Here is a 14,469-nt window from a genome sequence, read left to right as displayed (position 1 = left end):
TGACACAACTGTGGGAAGCATTGGAGTCAACATGGGCCAGCATCTTTGTGGAACACTTTCGACACCTTGTAGGGCCCATGCCCTGACGAATTGAGGCTGTTCTTGAGGGCAAAAGGGGGTGCAACTCAATATTAGGAAGGTGTTTTTATTTTATTTATGTCACATTTGCATACCTTGTCTGTTTGTATCAATTACATTTTCTGATGGTAACGTTACCAAAGGGGTAAACTCTCATACAAATACTGCATGCATTTTGCTCAAAAGATTAGTGCACACAAAGCATATTGTATCTGTCTAGTTTCCTTCTGCTAAGATATGTGGGCGCAACAAAGTACATGCACACACATCACTAGGAGTTTCTTTTTTATTTTTCCACTTGGATTCAAGGTAATACAAATTACACACAGCTGACATAAGAAACACACACACTCACTCTCTACATATTGAAATAATAGGTGCTTCAACCACCCCAATAATAAAGCTATCTTTTCTCCCAGCAGCACACCTGGACTGCTTGCCAAATGGAACCTTATTCCATATATAGTGCACTACTTTTGACCAGGCCCATAAGGGCGCTGTTCAGTAGTGCACTACGTAGACGGGCTGGTTGTTTAACGACAAAACCTACGAGTGCGCAACTATGGGGCAAAGCAGATTGGGTTGGCTTATATTGTTGACAACATGTGAGCTATATTTCTTCTACAATGTTTATTGAAAACATAAATATATTTGCACAATGAGCACTTGTCGTCTCTGAAGTACACCGTTACAGTTGTTGGGTTAGCTAGTTGGCATATTTTGGCCATATTAGCACTGACATGAAATCAATCAAAACACGTATTAAAGAACAAGATAAAAAGAGCTGAAACGAGCCACTTACGATTCCCCACGTGGCAGTTTGTCATTTGCGCTAGCAATCTGGCCATCCAAAATCAAAACAACACGCTGACTTCTGCCCCATGGAAGTGCCCACATAATTTATAGGGAATAGGGTGTCATTTGGGAAACAGCCCTGAACTTGAACAAAGATTCAAACCGAACCAGGTGTACCAACCAAACCCTCCATGATCTATACATCACCAACAAAAAAGAATAATAAATACATCCGTCTTCCCATTTACGAATGTTGAACTACTACGAGATTTTTTACAAACGGTTTGACACAATGTTTTTTTTGTCTTCTCCTCACGGTGAGAATAGTCATTGGTATACAGTCTAAGAAGGCAAGTAATCTCTGACACTTTTTTTTTTTTTTTTACAAACACTGCTGTTATTGCTAATTTTCCTGCTCATTTTCTATATCCATACTGCATATAATTCCAGAGTTTCACCTCTTAACCATTTACAGAAATAATAAATACGGAAGAATAATCGGCTCAGGTATATATGTGATTGCACTTTTATTCCTCTAGACCCCCAACTATCGAACTAAATAGGTAAAGTGTGGTAATACCGGTCTGATTATAAAGGGAAGAGATTATACATGTAAGCAATATATAATTATGTACAAGTAATACAACTGAACTGGTATGGTAGTGACAAAAGCACTCAATTGTATAATACAAGGGCAATCACAGATTGCAAATCCTCTAGGCCGTAATAAAAATGTCCTGTGCTCTCTCCTTCTCTTAATGTATGTTCCCAAACTTTAATGCCTAGTCTGGAAAACTTTAAATGGAAAATCAACCATTCATATACTAATCTGAGGGTTCATAGGTCAAGTCCAGGTTGCACACCATGTCCAGGAAGTCAGCCAAAAGGTGAGCTTCACACCAGATCATATTCAGGTGCCTTTTTTTATCATTACTTATTTTACTGCAACTATGAATATGCTAACTTATTGTAGCATCATGGTACATTCGTTCAAAACATGGTCACATCATCTGCGATCTCATGTATTTGGTTTGGGAGTTATAGGTGTTGGCATTCTAATTTCTCAGAGATAAATACTTATTTTGGTGAATTACATACAATATTGGGAACATACAGGTGACATACTGCTAGTCACTGTCTCTGTGAGTGTCAGACATTTTTGCACAGCTCTGAAACATTTCCCTTTTATGATAATTTTGTACTCGGGCATAACAAAAAAGCAAACATTTAGCTCCATATTTTTTCCTCATCTTTTCTGTTAAGACCTGCACACATCCACACGCACGCGTGCACTCACACACCAGCAAAAAGCAAATAGTTCACTCTGAAACCAGTTAACTTTTCATTTCGAAGAACTGGAAGGTCAAATACTGTCCTGACATAGTGAGTGAAGAGCTAGTGGCTAGAAGCTAGCCTAATGCTACATGGACCCTAATAGGGATAGCATAGCGGCTAACTGCTAGCCTAATGCTATTTGGACCCTAACAGGAATAGTCTAGCAACTAACTGATAACCTAATGCTATCTGGACCCTAACACGGATAGCCTAGTGGCTAACTTATAACCTCATGCTATCTGGACCCGAACAGGGATGGGGAAAGGTATTTTGGCCACCAGGAGGTACAGAAGTCATGGCACATTAGGTAAAGGAGATTCTGGCTAGCTCTGTTATAATGCACAGAAAAGTAGTAAAAAAAAAAAATAAGAGTCTGTTTTCTTTCAAACTGAAATGTCTCTCCCCATGATGTCGGACTTGTTTCCATTATGCTGGTTCTCCGTATTGGTTGCCGTTCTTCTCGCTCCTCTTCAGCTGATCTCTGTTCAGTCGTTGTGCAGTTTCTCAACACCACCCTGAAGGGAGAGAGGGGAAACCCCATGTTCAAATATCATGTACAATGTCTCAATCAATAAAAGCATCTTCTAAATGGCATATATTATAATATTATAATCCAGGTGGTTCGAGCCCTGAATACTGATTGGCTGAAAGACCGTATACCAGGGGTATGACAAAACATAACTTTTTACTGTTCTAATTACGTCGGTAAGCAGTTCATAATAGCAATAAGGCACCTCTGGGGTTTGTGGTATATGACCAATATACCATTGCCAAGGGCTGTATCCAGACAATCTGCGTTGCCTGTATATTAGCCATATACCACACCTCCTCGGGCCTTATTGTTTAATTGTACACCAAGTGTACAAAACCATTAGGAACACCTTCCTAATATTGAGTTGCACCACTTTTGCCCTCAGAACAGCCTCAATTCGTTGTGGCATGGCCCCTACAAGGTGTCGAAAGCATTCCACAGGGATGCTGGCCCATGTTGACTCCAATGCTTCCCACAGTTGTGTCAAGTTGGCTGGATGTCTTTTGGGTGGGCTATTCTTGACACACACAGGAAACTGTTGAGCGTGAAAACCCCAGCAGCGTTGCAGTTCTTGACGCACTCAAACTGGTGCGCCTGGCACCTACTACCATATCCCATTCAAAGGCAGTTAAATATTTTATGTTGCCCATTCACTGTCTGAATGGCACACATACACAATCCATGTCTCAATTGTCAAGGCTTAAAAATCATTCTTTATCCTGTCTCCTCCCCTTCAACTACACTGGTTTAAGTGGATTTAACAGGTGACATCAATAAGGGATCATGGTCTGTCTGTCACGGAAAGAGCATGTTCCTAATGTTTTGTCCACTCAGTGTAGATGCTATTTTATTCTGAATTTTGACCACTAATATGCCGTTTTATTCTATCTTAGAAAATATAGGAGGTATAGTGGTGATGTCGGCGTCCCAAAGGGCACCTTGCACCTTACTTTTGATCAGGGTGCCATTTGGGACACAGACATACTGTTACGACTAACTCTTATGGTGCTGCCCTTCAACCTTTCCTTGTTATGGGTCCTTGCTATCCGGGCGTTCCGTTTAGTACACTCAGTGTATCATCCACAATGGGGATTAGAGAAGAACATTATTGATGACTTTTACCTAAGGCTCAGTTCCGAGTCCTTTACGGTAGACTATAGGACTATTCTACAGTGGATCATTGGGTCCTATGTATAGGCATAGCTGTGAGAAGATTCTCCTACGTTGGGGTTGTAGTAAAATGTGATATTCCTTCCTCTAGGCCTCCCTTAACTGTATACAGTCTGGAAGAAAAAGTGCTCCCTCTCACCCGTTCCTCTCGATTTAGAACATCCAGTCAGAGCACTCACTCATGTGCTAAGCATATGTAGAACATACATCCCAAAACTGAACAGAGCCCCTGTTCTAAGTTAATTTACTTTCCCTTATACAATCAGTTATATACAGTATAACTGGCTCCATAAACAGCTATAGGCTACTGATGAAGGACTAAAAGGAACAGCACATTGCTTTTAGCACTTTCAATAATGCTATTTATTAAGACAATATTTCAGCCATTTCAAACTCTCTGAAGCCCAAAACCTGGGTGGAGCCATTTTTTTAAGTTTGTGTGTGTCAGATATCAAAAAGTATTAGTCAGCATCTCAACAGTTCAACCGCTAGTTAATCGAGAAACATGAAGATGCAAGTTTGAAAAGACTGAATGAAAGTTAAACAGTCTTAATCCATCTCACAGAGAGAGAGCAATCAAGAGTGAGAAAAAAGAAAGAAAGGAAGAGCAAGCAAGGGCTCGTGCCAACTGCCAACATTTCAAACCCCATCAAACAAAAACAACAAGCTGAAAATGACCCTTTGATACACATTTGGCTCTAGGACTGGCTCGAAGACTGGCTCGCTGCTGTGAAAAACAAAACAACATGCTTAATCTGTTTTCACACTTTAATTGAGTCAAACTGAATAACGGACATGACCGTGAAGGATTCTACACAGAATAAGGGCCGACTTCGGCAGTACACCTGGTAAAGGCATTATAGCCGACACTGTGGTGTCAGGCTTTTTCCTCTCACAAAAGTTTGTACCACATGAACATGTCAATGTGCTGTGTCAATGTGTTCATGTGCTTTACAATCCAGAAGAATTTGACTAAGAAAATTGTGGGGGGCAGGACTTACCATGGCTAGCTGGCGTCCTATGTTTCCTGCAGTCACTCCCCCCGAGAAGAATATGCATGGAAGCCAGGAGCGCACATACAGAAAGTCTGGATATGTGTATCTACAGGAGAGGGAGAAAAATACATCAGATTAAATGAAATATCTGCCCCATTAGTCAAATCTAGCCTCAAATAAGACACGTGTCGAGTCCTAAAACAGGAAAGGCAAGTTAAACACAGATCTCGGGAAGGGGGAAAAGCAGCATTATTAAAGTTTGGTAAAAAAAATATAAAATCATCTTGCCTCCCCATCTCATCTCTCTCCCTCCTCCCTTCATTCAACAGAAGCTGCGGAGGCCTTTTGAACTAAGCTCTTTGTAAGAACCCTCACTGAAGCAACAGAGTGCTCCTCCTTCCCAGGACATTTTTGAAGAGGTTCCACAGAGGCAGGTAGGAGGGCCAATAATTGGGCGTAGAGGCATGGGGGATTCCAAAAGAATTGCTTTCATTTCATCAGTCAGATCCTCTTTGATGGAATCAAGTGACTGGGACCAGTTCCAGAAAATATACTTAAATACGTCATTCACAAAGCAGATATATATCTTTTTTTAAAAGACACCTCATTTGATTCACTGGCTATTCTCAAACTATGAGGTAAGTAAATGATACCATAATGTCCACGAAAAGGTAGGTGTTGTTGCAAACCGTGCCAATATATCCTCCAAATACTGTCTTTGAGGGTATTATTACTTTTATACAACGGGTTACCAACACATATTCAAATAATGATTGACATATTTTCATTAAAAACATTATTTTGATTAATTTATTCATACTATTTAATCCTTCCAGAAGATATAGTCCCGACACAAATCTAAGGTTGCTGTTCTGTATCTATGGACGCGACCCAGTCGTTCTTTCTAAATGTTCCATTGCCATACTGGCTGGCAACGTTCTTATGCCTTGCTTGCTACCTAGCCAACTACGGCTAACTTACAGTCAAGTCAAAAAGTGCAGACAGAATAACAGCAAAGTAGCTGCATTTGCATAAGCAGTTTTCTAGTGATTTGTTTTTGGATACATCCATAACAATGAGCTAATGAGGAGCGATTTCACCTGGAATAGAAGCCAACAACACAGTCATAGGTTTACAATCACTTCAAACTGAAGCTGGAAAGACTGCAAATTAGCTGGGGTTTGTCTTACCTTTTATCAATTGACATTTTCTGTATAAATCCATAAAAATGATGCCAGCTGATTCATGATTGACTGTTTGACTCTGCCTGTCTCGTCCTCACACGTTCATTACTATAGGTCAACATGAGATCGAATTTAAATATTGAAACAATGTTGCAAATGTTGGAGAGACAGACAGCAAGGTTTATACAAATCTCCACTGTTGAAAACTAAATGTTAGTCTAATAGAAATGTGAGATAATGTCTTGATGCATTTTATAGTGGAGATCAAATTTATAAATTGCCTGGCTGGGCTGATGAGACAATGGATTTCGCAGTCAGATGGAACAGAGTAAATTAAAATGCCTGTGGCAACTTGTGGAATAGACACCGGCTGGAATGCGGTTTTAATCAATCAGCATTCAGGATTAGACCCACCCGTTGTATAATAACATAATAATATGGTCCTGTGTAGCTCAGTTGGTAGAGCATGGCACTTGCAACGTTGGGAATATGGGTTCATTCCCTATTGGTGCCACCCATATGAAAAATGTATTCTTTGAATAAGAGAGTCTCCTAAACGGCATATATTATTATTATCTCACCAAAATATACTATCCATGCATTTTTTACAGTTCGTGCTGCATGGTCAGTCCGACGTCTGCATTGACCGTGCAGCATTTACTGTGATAAGGCCTTTGCAGAAGTCAGAGCATTCATACTTACTGTGCTTCGCAGAGCTGTTGTGAAGGAAGTTGTCAAGGAAGTGAGTTTCCGTGTTTATATACAGGACCTTTCGCCCCCACCTACCATTAACCAATCATTTCAATAAGGAGGTACAGTTGAAGTCGGAAGTTTACATGCACTTAGGTTGGAGTCATTAAAACTAGTTTTTCAACCACTACACAAATTTCTTGTAAACAAACTATAGTTTTGGCAAGTCGGTTAGGACATCTACTTTGTGCATGACATGTAATTTTGCCAACAATTGTTTACAGATTATTTAACTTATAATTATCTGTATCACAATTCCAGTGGGTCAGAAGTTTACATGCACTAAGTTGACTGTGCCTTTAATCAGCTTGGAAAATTCCAGAAAATTGTGTCATGGCTTTAGAAGCTCCTGATAGGCTAATTGACATCATTTGAGTCAATTGGAGGTGTACCTGTGGATGTATTTCAAGGCCTGCCTTCAAACTCAGTGCCTCTTTGCTTGACATCATGAGAAAATCTAAAGAACAGTCAAGACCTCAGAAAAGAAATTGTAGACATCCACAAGTCTGGTTCATCCTTGGGAGCAATTTCCAGATGCCTGAAGGTACCACGTTCATCTGTACAAAACAATAGTACGCAAGTATAAACACCACGGCACCATGCAGCCATCATACCGCTCAGGAAGGAGACGCGTTCTGTCCAAACGTACTTTGGTGCGAAAAGTGCAAATCAATCCCAGAACAGCAAAGGTCCTTGTGAAGATGCCGGAGGAAACAGGTACAAAAGTATCTATATCCACAGTAAAACGAGTCCTATATTAACTTAACCTGAAAGGCCGCTCAGCAAGGAAGAAGCCACTGCTCCAAAACCGCCATAAAAAAGCCAGACTACTGTTTGCAACTGCACATGGGGACAAAGATTGTACTTTTTGGAGACATGTCCTCTGGTCTGATGAAACAAAAATAGAACTGTTTGGCCATAATGACCATTGTTATGTTTGGAAGAAAAAGGGTGAGTCTTGCAAGCCGAAGAACACCATCCCAACCGTGAAGCACGGGGGTGGCAGCATCATGTTGTGGTGGTGCTTTGCTGCAGGAGAGACTGGTGCACTTCACAAAATAGATGGCTTCATGAGGACGAAAAATGATGTGGATAAATTGAAGCAACATCTCAAGACATCAGTTAAAGTTAAAGCTTTGTCGCAAATGGGTCTTCCAAATGGACAATGACCCCAACCATACTTCCAACGTTGTGGCAAAATGGCTTAAGGACAACAAAGTCAAGGTATTGGAGTGGCCATTATAAAGCCCTGACCTCAATCCTATAGAACAAACCATGACTCAGTTACACCAGCTCTGTCAGGAGGAATGGGCCAAAATTCACCCAACTTATTGTGGGAACCATGTGGAAGGCTACCCGAAACATTTGACCCAAGTTAACTTCTTTGGGGTAGGGAGCAGTATTTTCACGTCCGGATGAAAAGAGTGCCCAGAGTAAACTGACTGCTACTCAGGCCCAGATGCAAGGATATGCATATTATTAGTAGATTTGGATATACACTCTGAAGTTTCTAAAACTGTTTAAATGATGTCTGTGAGTATAACAGAACTCATATGGCAGGCAAAAACCAGAGAAAAAATGTAAGTTTTCAACTCTTAGCCTATCCAATATACAGTGTGTGGGGTCATATTGCACTTCCTAAGGCTTCCACTAAATGTCAACAGTCTTTAGAACGTTGTTTCAGGCTTCTACTGTGAAGTGGGAGAGAATGAGAGCTGATTGAGTCATGGGTCTGCCAGAAGGCCATGTGCTCAGTCAGGCGCGCACCCGTGAGAGTTAGCTCCGTTCCCTTTCATTTCTAAAGACAAAGGAATTCTCCGGTTGAAACATTATTGAAGATTTCTGATAAAAACATCCTAAAGATTGATTATATACATCGTTTGACATGTTTCTACGAACTGTAATATAATTTTTTTGACTTTGTCTGGACCTAGTGCTTGCGCATTTGGTTACTGTACTAAATGCGAACAAAAAGGAGGTATTTGGACATAAATTATTGACTTTATCGAACAAAACTAACATTTATTATGGAACTGGGATTCCTGGGAGTGCATTCTGATGAAGATCATCAAAGGTAAGTGAATATTTATATTGCTATTTCTGACTTTTGTTGACTCCATAACATGGCGGGTATCTGTATTGCTTGTTTTGGTCTCTGAGCGCTGTACTCAGATTATTCCATGGTGTGCTTTTCCATAAAGCTTTTTTGAAATCTGACACAGTGGTTGCATTAAGGAGAAGTACATCTTTAATTCCATGCTAAAGTTGTATTTTCATCAACATTTATGATGAGTATTTCTGTAAATTGATGTAGCTCTCTGCACTTTCACCAGATGCTTTGGAGGCAAAACATAACAAGGCACCAATGTAAACAGAGATTTTTGAATATAAATATAATATTTATCGAACAAAACATATGTATTGTGTAACATGAGGTCCTTTGAGTGCCATCTGATGAAGATCATCAAAGGTTAGTGATTCATTTGATCTCTATTTCTGCTTTTTGTGACTCCTCTCTTTGGCTGGAAAAATTGCTGTTTTTTGTGACTAGGCACTGACCTAACATAATCGCATGGTATGCTTTTGTCGTAAAGCCTTTTTGAAACCAGACACTGTGGTGGGATTAACATCAAGTTTATCTTTAAAATGGTGTTTAATACATGTATGGTTGAGGAATTACTTTTGAGATTTCTGTTTGAATTTGGCGCCCTACACTTTCACTGGATGTTGGTCAGGTGGGACATTAGCGTCCCACGTACCCTAGAGAGGTTAAACAATTTAAAGGCAATGCTACCAAATACTAATTGAGTGTATGTAAACTTCTGACCCACTGGGAATGTGATGAAAGGAATAAAAGCTGAAATAAATAATTCTCTCTACAATGATTCTGACATTTGACATTCTTAAAATAAAGTGGTGATTCTAACTGACCTAAGACAGGGAATTTTTACTAGGATTAAATGTCAGGAATTGTGAAAAACAGAGTTTAAATGTATTTGGCTAAGGTGCATGTAAACGTCTGACTTCAGCTGTATATACGGTGCCCTCTGCATTGTTACAACATTTGGGAGGTGCACAGCGATGCAGCACAGAGCTCAATTTGGTCTCTGCGTGACTCCGGAGGCGCCGTAATTGCATCACACCATCCATACGGAGTCTCTGACCACATTTTCGGATCAAGCATAAATTGGCTCTTAGAGTAACATGGAAAAATAAAAGCATGATTTGACTTACTGATATACACCGTTGTAGACCAGCAGCTGTGTGATAACGGTGGCAAGGAATGCCGTCCCAATGCCCAGGCCGAAGCCACTCCTCGAGCGGTCAAACGTCCACCATAGTCCCAGGGAAAGGGCAGCCAGGGTCAGGGACAGCTGGACATTATTGGCAAAGTCTAGTTTCTGTGAGATGGAGCAGTTAAGGGAAAAATAAGACTATTTGTTTGCATAGGTTCCAATCTAGCTTTACTGCCCTTTGACACAATCTCTTCCTATCTGTAAACCTCTCTCAGTATCTGCTCAGTAAAGAATCCCTTAAAATACGTTTCAAAATGCGTTTCAAAAAAAGATTGTATTTGTTTGACTGTTGCAGCAAAGCGTTAGTGTGGGTGGCACAAGCAGTGTATGTTTGAAGCAACTGTAAGTTCCATACATACTTAAAGTATGTCAAGGAGTCAAAACAAGCAGGAATGCAGTTGGGACTTCCATCCACTGTCCCACTGACACTAGATGAATTGCCTTCAAGGCCGTAAAAGTAGCAAAACAACAATGGAGTGTACAGTGCCGCCTCTTCCTATACGCAGACTACATACTGCGCGTTTGGCCCAGAGTTCGCATGGGGGCCCTCAACCTAAAAAAAGGAACCCCATCGGGGTCTCAACTTACAAAACTTTGGTAGCGCATCAGCAGTTTTTCACTTGTTATGCCAGTCACTCAATTGCTAGGTAAGGTAGTCTAGCCAGCTATCTAAACCTTGCAGTAGGCCTAATCATCACCAAATTAACGACCGGGCATGCGCTCAGGGGCCCTGACCTCCAGGGGCCCCCGTTGATTTTTTTGTTGTCCATCTCACAGATATCATATGAACATGGAATACGTTATGGCAAAATGTGAAGAATTGCAGAAAATACATTTGTGCACTAAAAAATAAACAAAATGCATTGTCAAGAGGGGGCATTAAAATGTTTTGCCTGCAAGGTGGGGGGGTGGGGGCTCCCGACCAAATCTTGCTCATGGCCCCCAAAAGGAGTGTATATCAAACTAATCAAAGAATGTTACTCATCTATGTATTACACATTAATTAGCCCACAACATCCTTGTTTAAGCTCTGGACGTGCTAAACATCACTGGTGTAAATATGTGTCAGTCCGTCTCTAGATTGAGATAACATGAGAGTGTGCACATTGTGACATTGTTATAGAAAGGATACAGCACTGGCATGGTTGATGCCAACAAATACTGCAATGCATCTCATGACACTGGCCCATTCCCTTTTGAACTTGTGGGGCTCTCCGAGATGGCTGTCGATGCAGGGGTATAGCAGGCCAACAACAGCTGCAGAAAGGACATTTGAGTTAGTACATCACTGAATAGCCTACATACAAATCAAACTGGCTCATGTTGTTTTAAGGGCTTGAACATTCTGCATTTCTTTTGAGTTTCAATTTGGGGGTAAAAAAAAATGGCAGAAATGAAACAAACAACATGATTGCTTTCTAGTTTCACTTTCAGGCACACATGATTATTTCTCTCTTATCAGTCCTTGCACAAATATGTCTGCAACCGAGTGATAAAAAATAAGTCTGGAACATTGTAGTATATCACTGAAATAAAAACGTTGGATCAATTGTCTCAATTTTTTTACATTTGTATTTCTTTTAAGTGTGAACCACTGTAGCCTACTTCTCAAGAACATGGGGGACGGGTTGGTGGTGAAAATAATTTATTTCATTCTGACTGCACAGTGCACACGACTTCCTTGTTTCTCTTTTTCGATAGTGGCATGTTCGAGGCAACAGCCAATTATGGACCGCCTCCACAGCTCACCCGTTATGAAAGCAGCCAATGAAAACACAGCACACCCATAATGACTCTCTATGTCCGGCTGTTTCTAGGGAAGCCTATTGGAGCATTGGAGGGCAATATAAATACTACTGTATGGTTTTCCCAGACAAAACACTCATCATTTAATGGCCTCGTGGCTGCGAGAACACTTACATAATGGGTAATAACAATGGTAATGATGGAAAAAAAACTGTAAATTATTATGTAGTCCAGGTTATATTTGGTAGCCTATAATGGCATCATGAAACACACAAGCTCCCCCCTAAAAGCCCAATTCACATTCCTTTCTCCAAATTAGAAGTAGGCCTTACATAGCAATCTCATTCACTCAGACAGAATGATAAACTATAGGTTTTTGGAAAAGTAACAACTCACCAGCTGCCGTGCCGCAGCAAGGGGGAATCCACCACGCCGATGAAAACAAAGTTGCCATCACCTCTTCGGGAAACAAAGTCACATTTCTTTGAACCTGTAGCAAGTTGAGCACCAATGCAAGAAATACTCCCACGGTGAAAAGGACTAGACCCCGTCTGATTAAGTTTGCTGTTTGCACACTGTGCAGCGAGCCGTATACATTGCTAAGCACTGATGTGATAATTGACATCATTTCTTCAGCCTTCGATGCGACCCAGTTTTCCCTATAATAATTCTTAGATTCCACCCTCGATGTACAAGAGCGTCTCCAGCAGTGTTCTTCTAGCCTTGGCATTTGGCACTTCAGCGCTGGAGAACAACAGATGCGTTATTAGATTGTAGCTAACACAGGTATGCCTCATTAAATTGGATCTAATCTAAGACTGTTTGTGTCTAGAGCAGACTGACCTTTGTAGCCCATGCTTTTCTCAAGCTGATTTGCCACAATCTCGCTATGATTATCCTATCAATTGACAATAGCAAAGCAGATATAATTGATATCTTCTTACCTTGTTCTCCAGACGTTCACACTGTCTGATCGAGCGAGACCCGATTTTGTTCATCCGACAATGCTGTGCGTTTTGCTGCTCTCAGACTGTTATCACGGTGTTTGGTCACATCATCGTTTGGGTGAGAGAGAGAAAAAGCTTCTATATCATTCCTAACAGCAGACCTCATAGCAGAGACAGACTTCCTCTGCAGAAAACAATCACAGCTGTGTCGGGTGAGTAGTGTCGGCCAATGGGAGCGAGGCGGGTGATATGACGCAACGACACCCCACCGCCCCCTCGTTCAGGACAGCCACAAGAGTCTGGCGCTTGCGTTCGTGCTGTCTGTCTGCAATCGTGGAAGGGTGGAGTAGGATACGTAAACCAGTGAATTACTTCAAACAAATTGAGCAAACATACAATTGAAAACGAAACAAACTTATTCAAAAGTCATTCCGATTAAGCAGGTTGTACATTTTACACAGGTCTACTTCAACAGGCAGGCCTAGTTAGTGTGATAGTTCGTAAAGGCCCGACATAAATTCTGGCAGGTGATCTTTTAAAGATCCACTCCAGTACAAACCTTCCATGCAGATTGGTAAAAACCAGGCCAGCCAGACACTGGAGAATTTGCCTTGTCCAAATATACACTTGAGTATACCAAACATTAGGGACACGTCAAGCGTTCCATAGGGATGCTGGCTCATGTTGACTGCAATGCTTCCCACAGTTGTGTCAATTTGGTTGGATGTCCTTTGGGTGGTGGACTATTCTTTTGATACACACAGGAAACGATTGAGTGTGAAAAACCCAGCAGCGTTGGAGTTCTTGACACAAACCTGTGCGTTTGGCACACACTACCATATCCTTTTCAAAGGCATTTAAATATTTTGTCTTGCCCATTCACCCTCTGAATGGCACGCATAACCAATCCATGTGTCAGTTGTCTCAAGACTTAAAAATCTTTCTTTAATCCTGTCTCCTCCCCTTAATCTACACTGATTGAAGTGGATTTAACAAGTGACATCAATAAGGTATCGGAGCTTTCACCTAGATTCAACTGGTCAGTCTATTTCATGGAAAGAGCAGGGATTCTTAATGTTTTGTTTACTCAGTCTACATGTTCAATGCTAATAACAGAATTATATCAAATAAATTCTCATGGTAGATGGAAACTGCACTCTTGGTTAAGGGCTTGTAAGTAAGCATTTCACAGTAAGGTCTACACTCGTTGTATTTGGCACATGTGACAAATAAAGTTTGATATGATTTGAAATATGTTTATATGTTTCCTTTGTTTGGTGTGTCTATCAACAGTGACTCCATTGTTGTCAGAATACACACAGTAACAATCTTGTCAGAAACAAAGAAATCCATTTACTGTATGTTTCAGAAGGTGCTTTGAAGCTGATATGTGGATGGCAACCAGAACCCTAATCCCCTCAACAGTGCCTAAGTGCAAATAAGCATCCTGATGATTAACTCATTCTGTGTATCCGCAGTACCTAAAATCACAAAAACAACACAGAAAACTTCCTGGAGACATATACAGTAAACAATTACTTTAAAAATGATTTTAATTCAACTTAATTGAAAATAAATCCGATCTCATTAATGCAGTATGTGCTTTTTGCCTGCCAAATTAGCTCTAGGTTAAGAAGTCAC

At 40.7% G+C, this 14,469-nt stretch overlaps 1 protein-coding gene across 1 annotated transcript; it reads right to left on the bottom strand.

Annotated features, from left to right (window-relative positions):
- Positions 1-350: 350 nt before the first annotated feature.
- LOC115130406 (insulin-induced gene 1 protein-like) lies at positions 351-13,024 on the bottom strand. The gene is made up of 6 exons (XM_029661531.2): positions 12,826-13,024; positions 12,278-12,625; positions 11,268-11,392; positions 10,074-10,240; positions 4,912-5,011; positions 351-2,723 (listed from the first exon to the last, which is right to left on the bottom strand). The coding sequence occupies exons 2-6, from the start codon at positions 12,609-12,611 to the stop codon at positions 2,694-2,696; spliced, it is 756 nt and encodes a 251-aa protein (XP_029517391.1). The 5' UTR covers positions 12,612-12,625; positions 12,826-13,024; the 3' UTR covers positions 351-2,693.
- Positions 13,025-14,469: the final 1,445 nt, after the last annotated feature.

Source organism: Oncorhynchus nerka, linkage group LG6 (assembly GCF_034236695.1).
Source record: "Oncorhynchus nerka isolate Pitt River linkage group LG6, Oner_Uvic_2.0, whole genome shotgun sequence".
Taxonomy (NCBI): domain Eukaryota; kingdom Metazoa; phylum Chordata; class Actinopteri; order Salmoniformes; family Salmonidae; genus Oncorhynchus; species Oncorhynchus nerka.
This window is presented reverse-complemented; position numbering and strand designations above follow the sequence as displayed.

Coding starts and splice junctions, on each gene's coding strand:
- LOC115130406 (XM_029661531.2), bottom strand. CDS start 12,611: ATGCCAAGGCTAGAAGAACACTGCTGGAGACGCTCTTGTACATCGAGG. Junction 11,393..12,277: donor TTGCTGCGGCACGGCAGCTG/GTGAGTTGTTAC, acceptor TCCTTTCTGCAG/CTGTTGTTGGCCTGCTATAC. Junction 2,724..4,911: donor TAGGACGCCAGCTAGCCATG/GTAAGTCCTGCC, acceptor CTCTCCCTTCAG/GGTGGTGTTGAGAAACTGCA.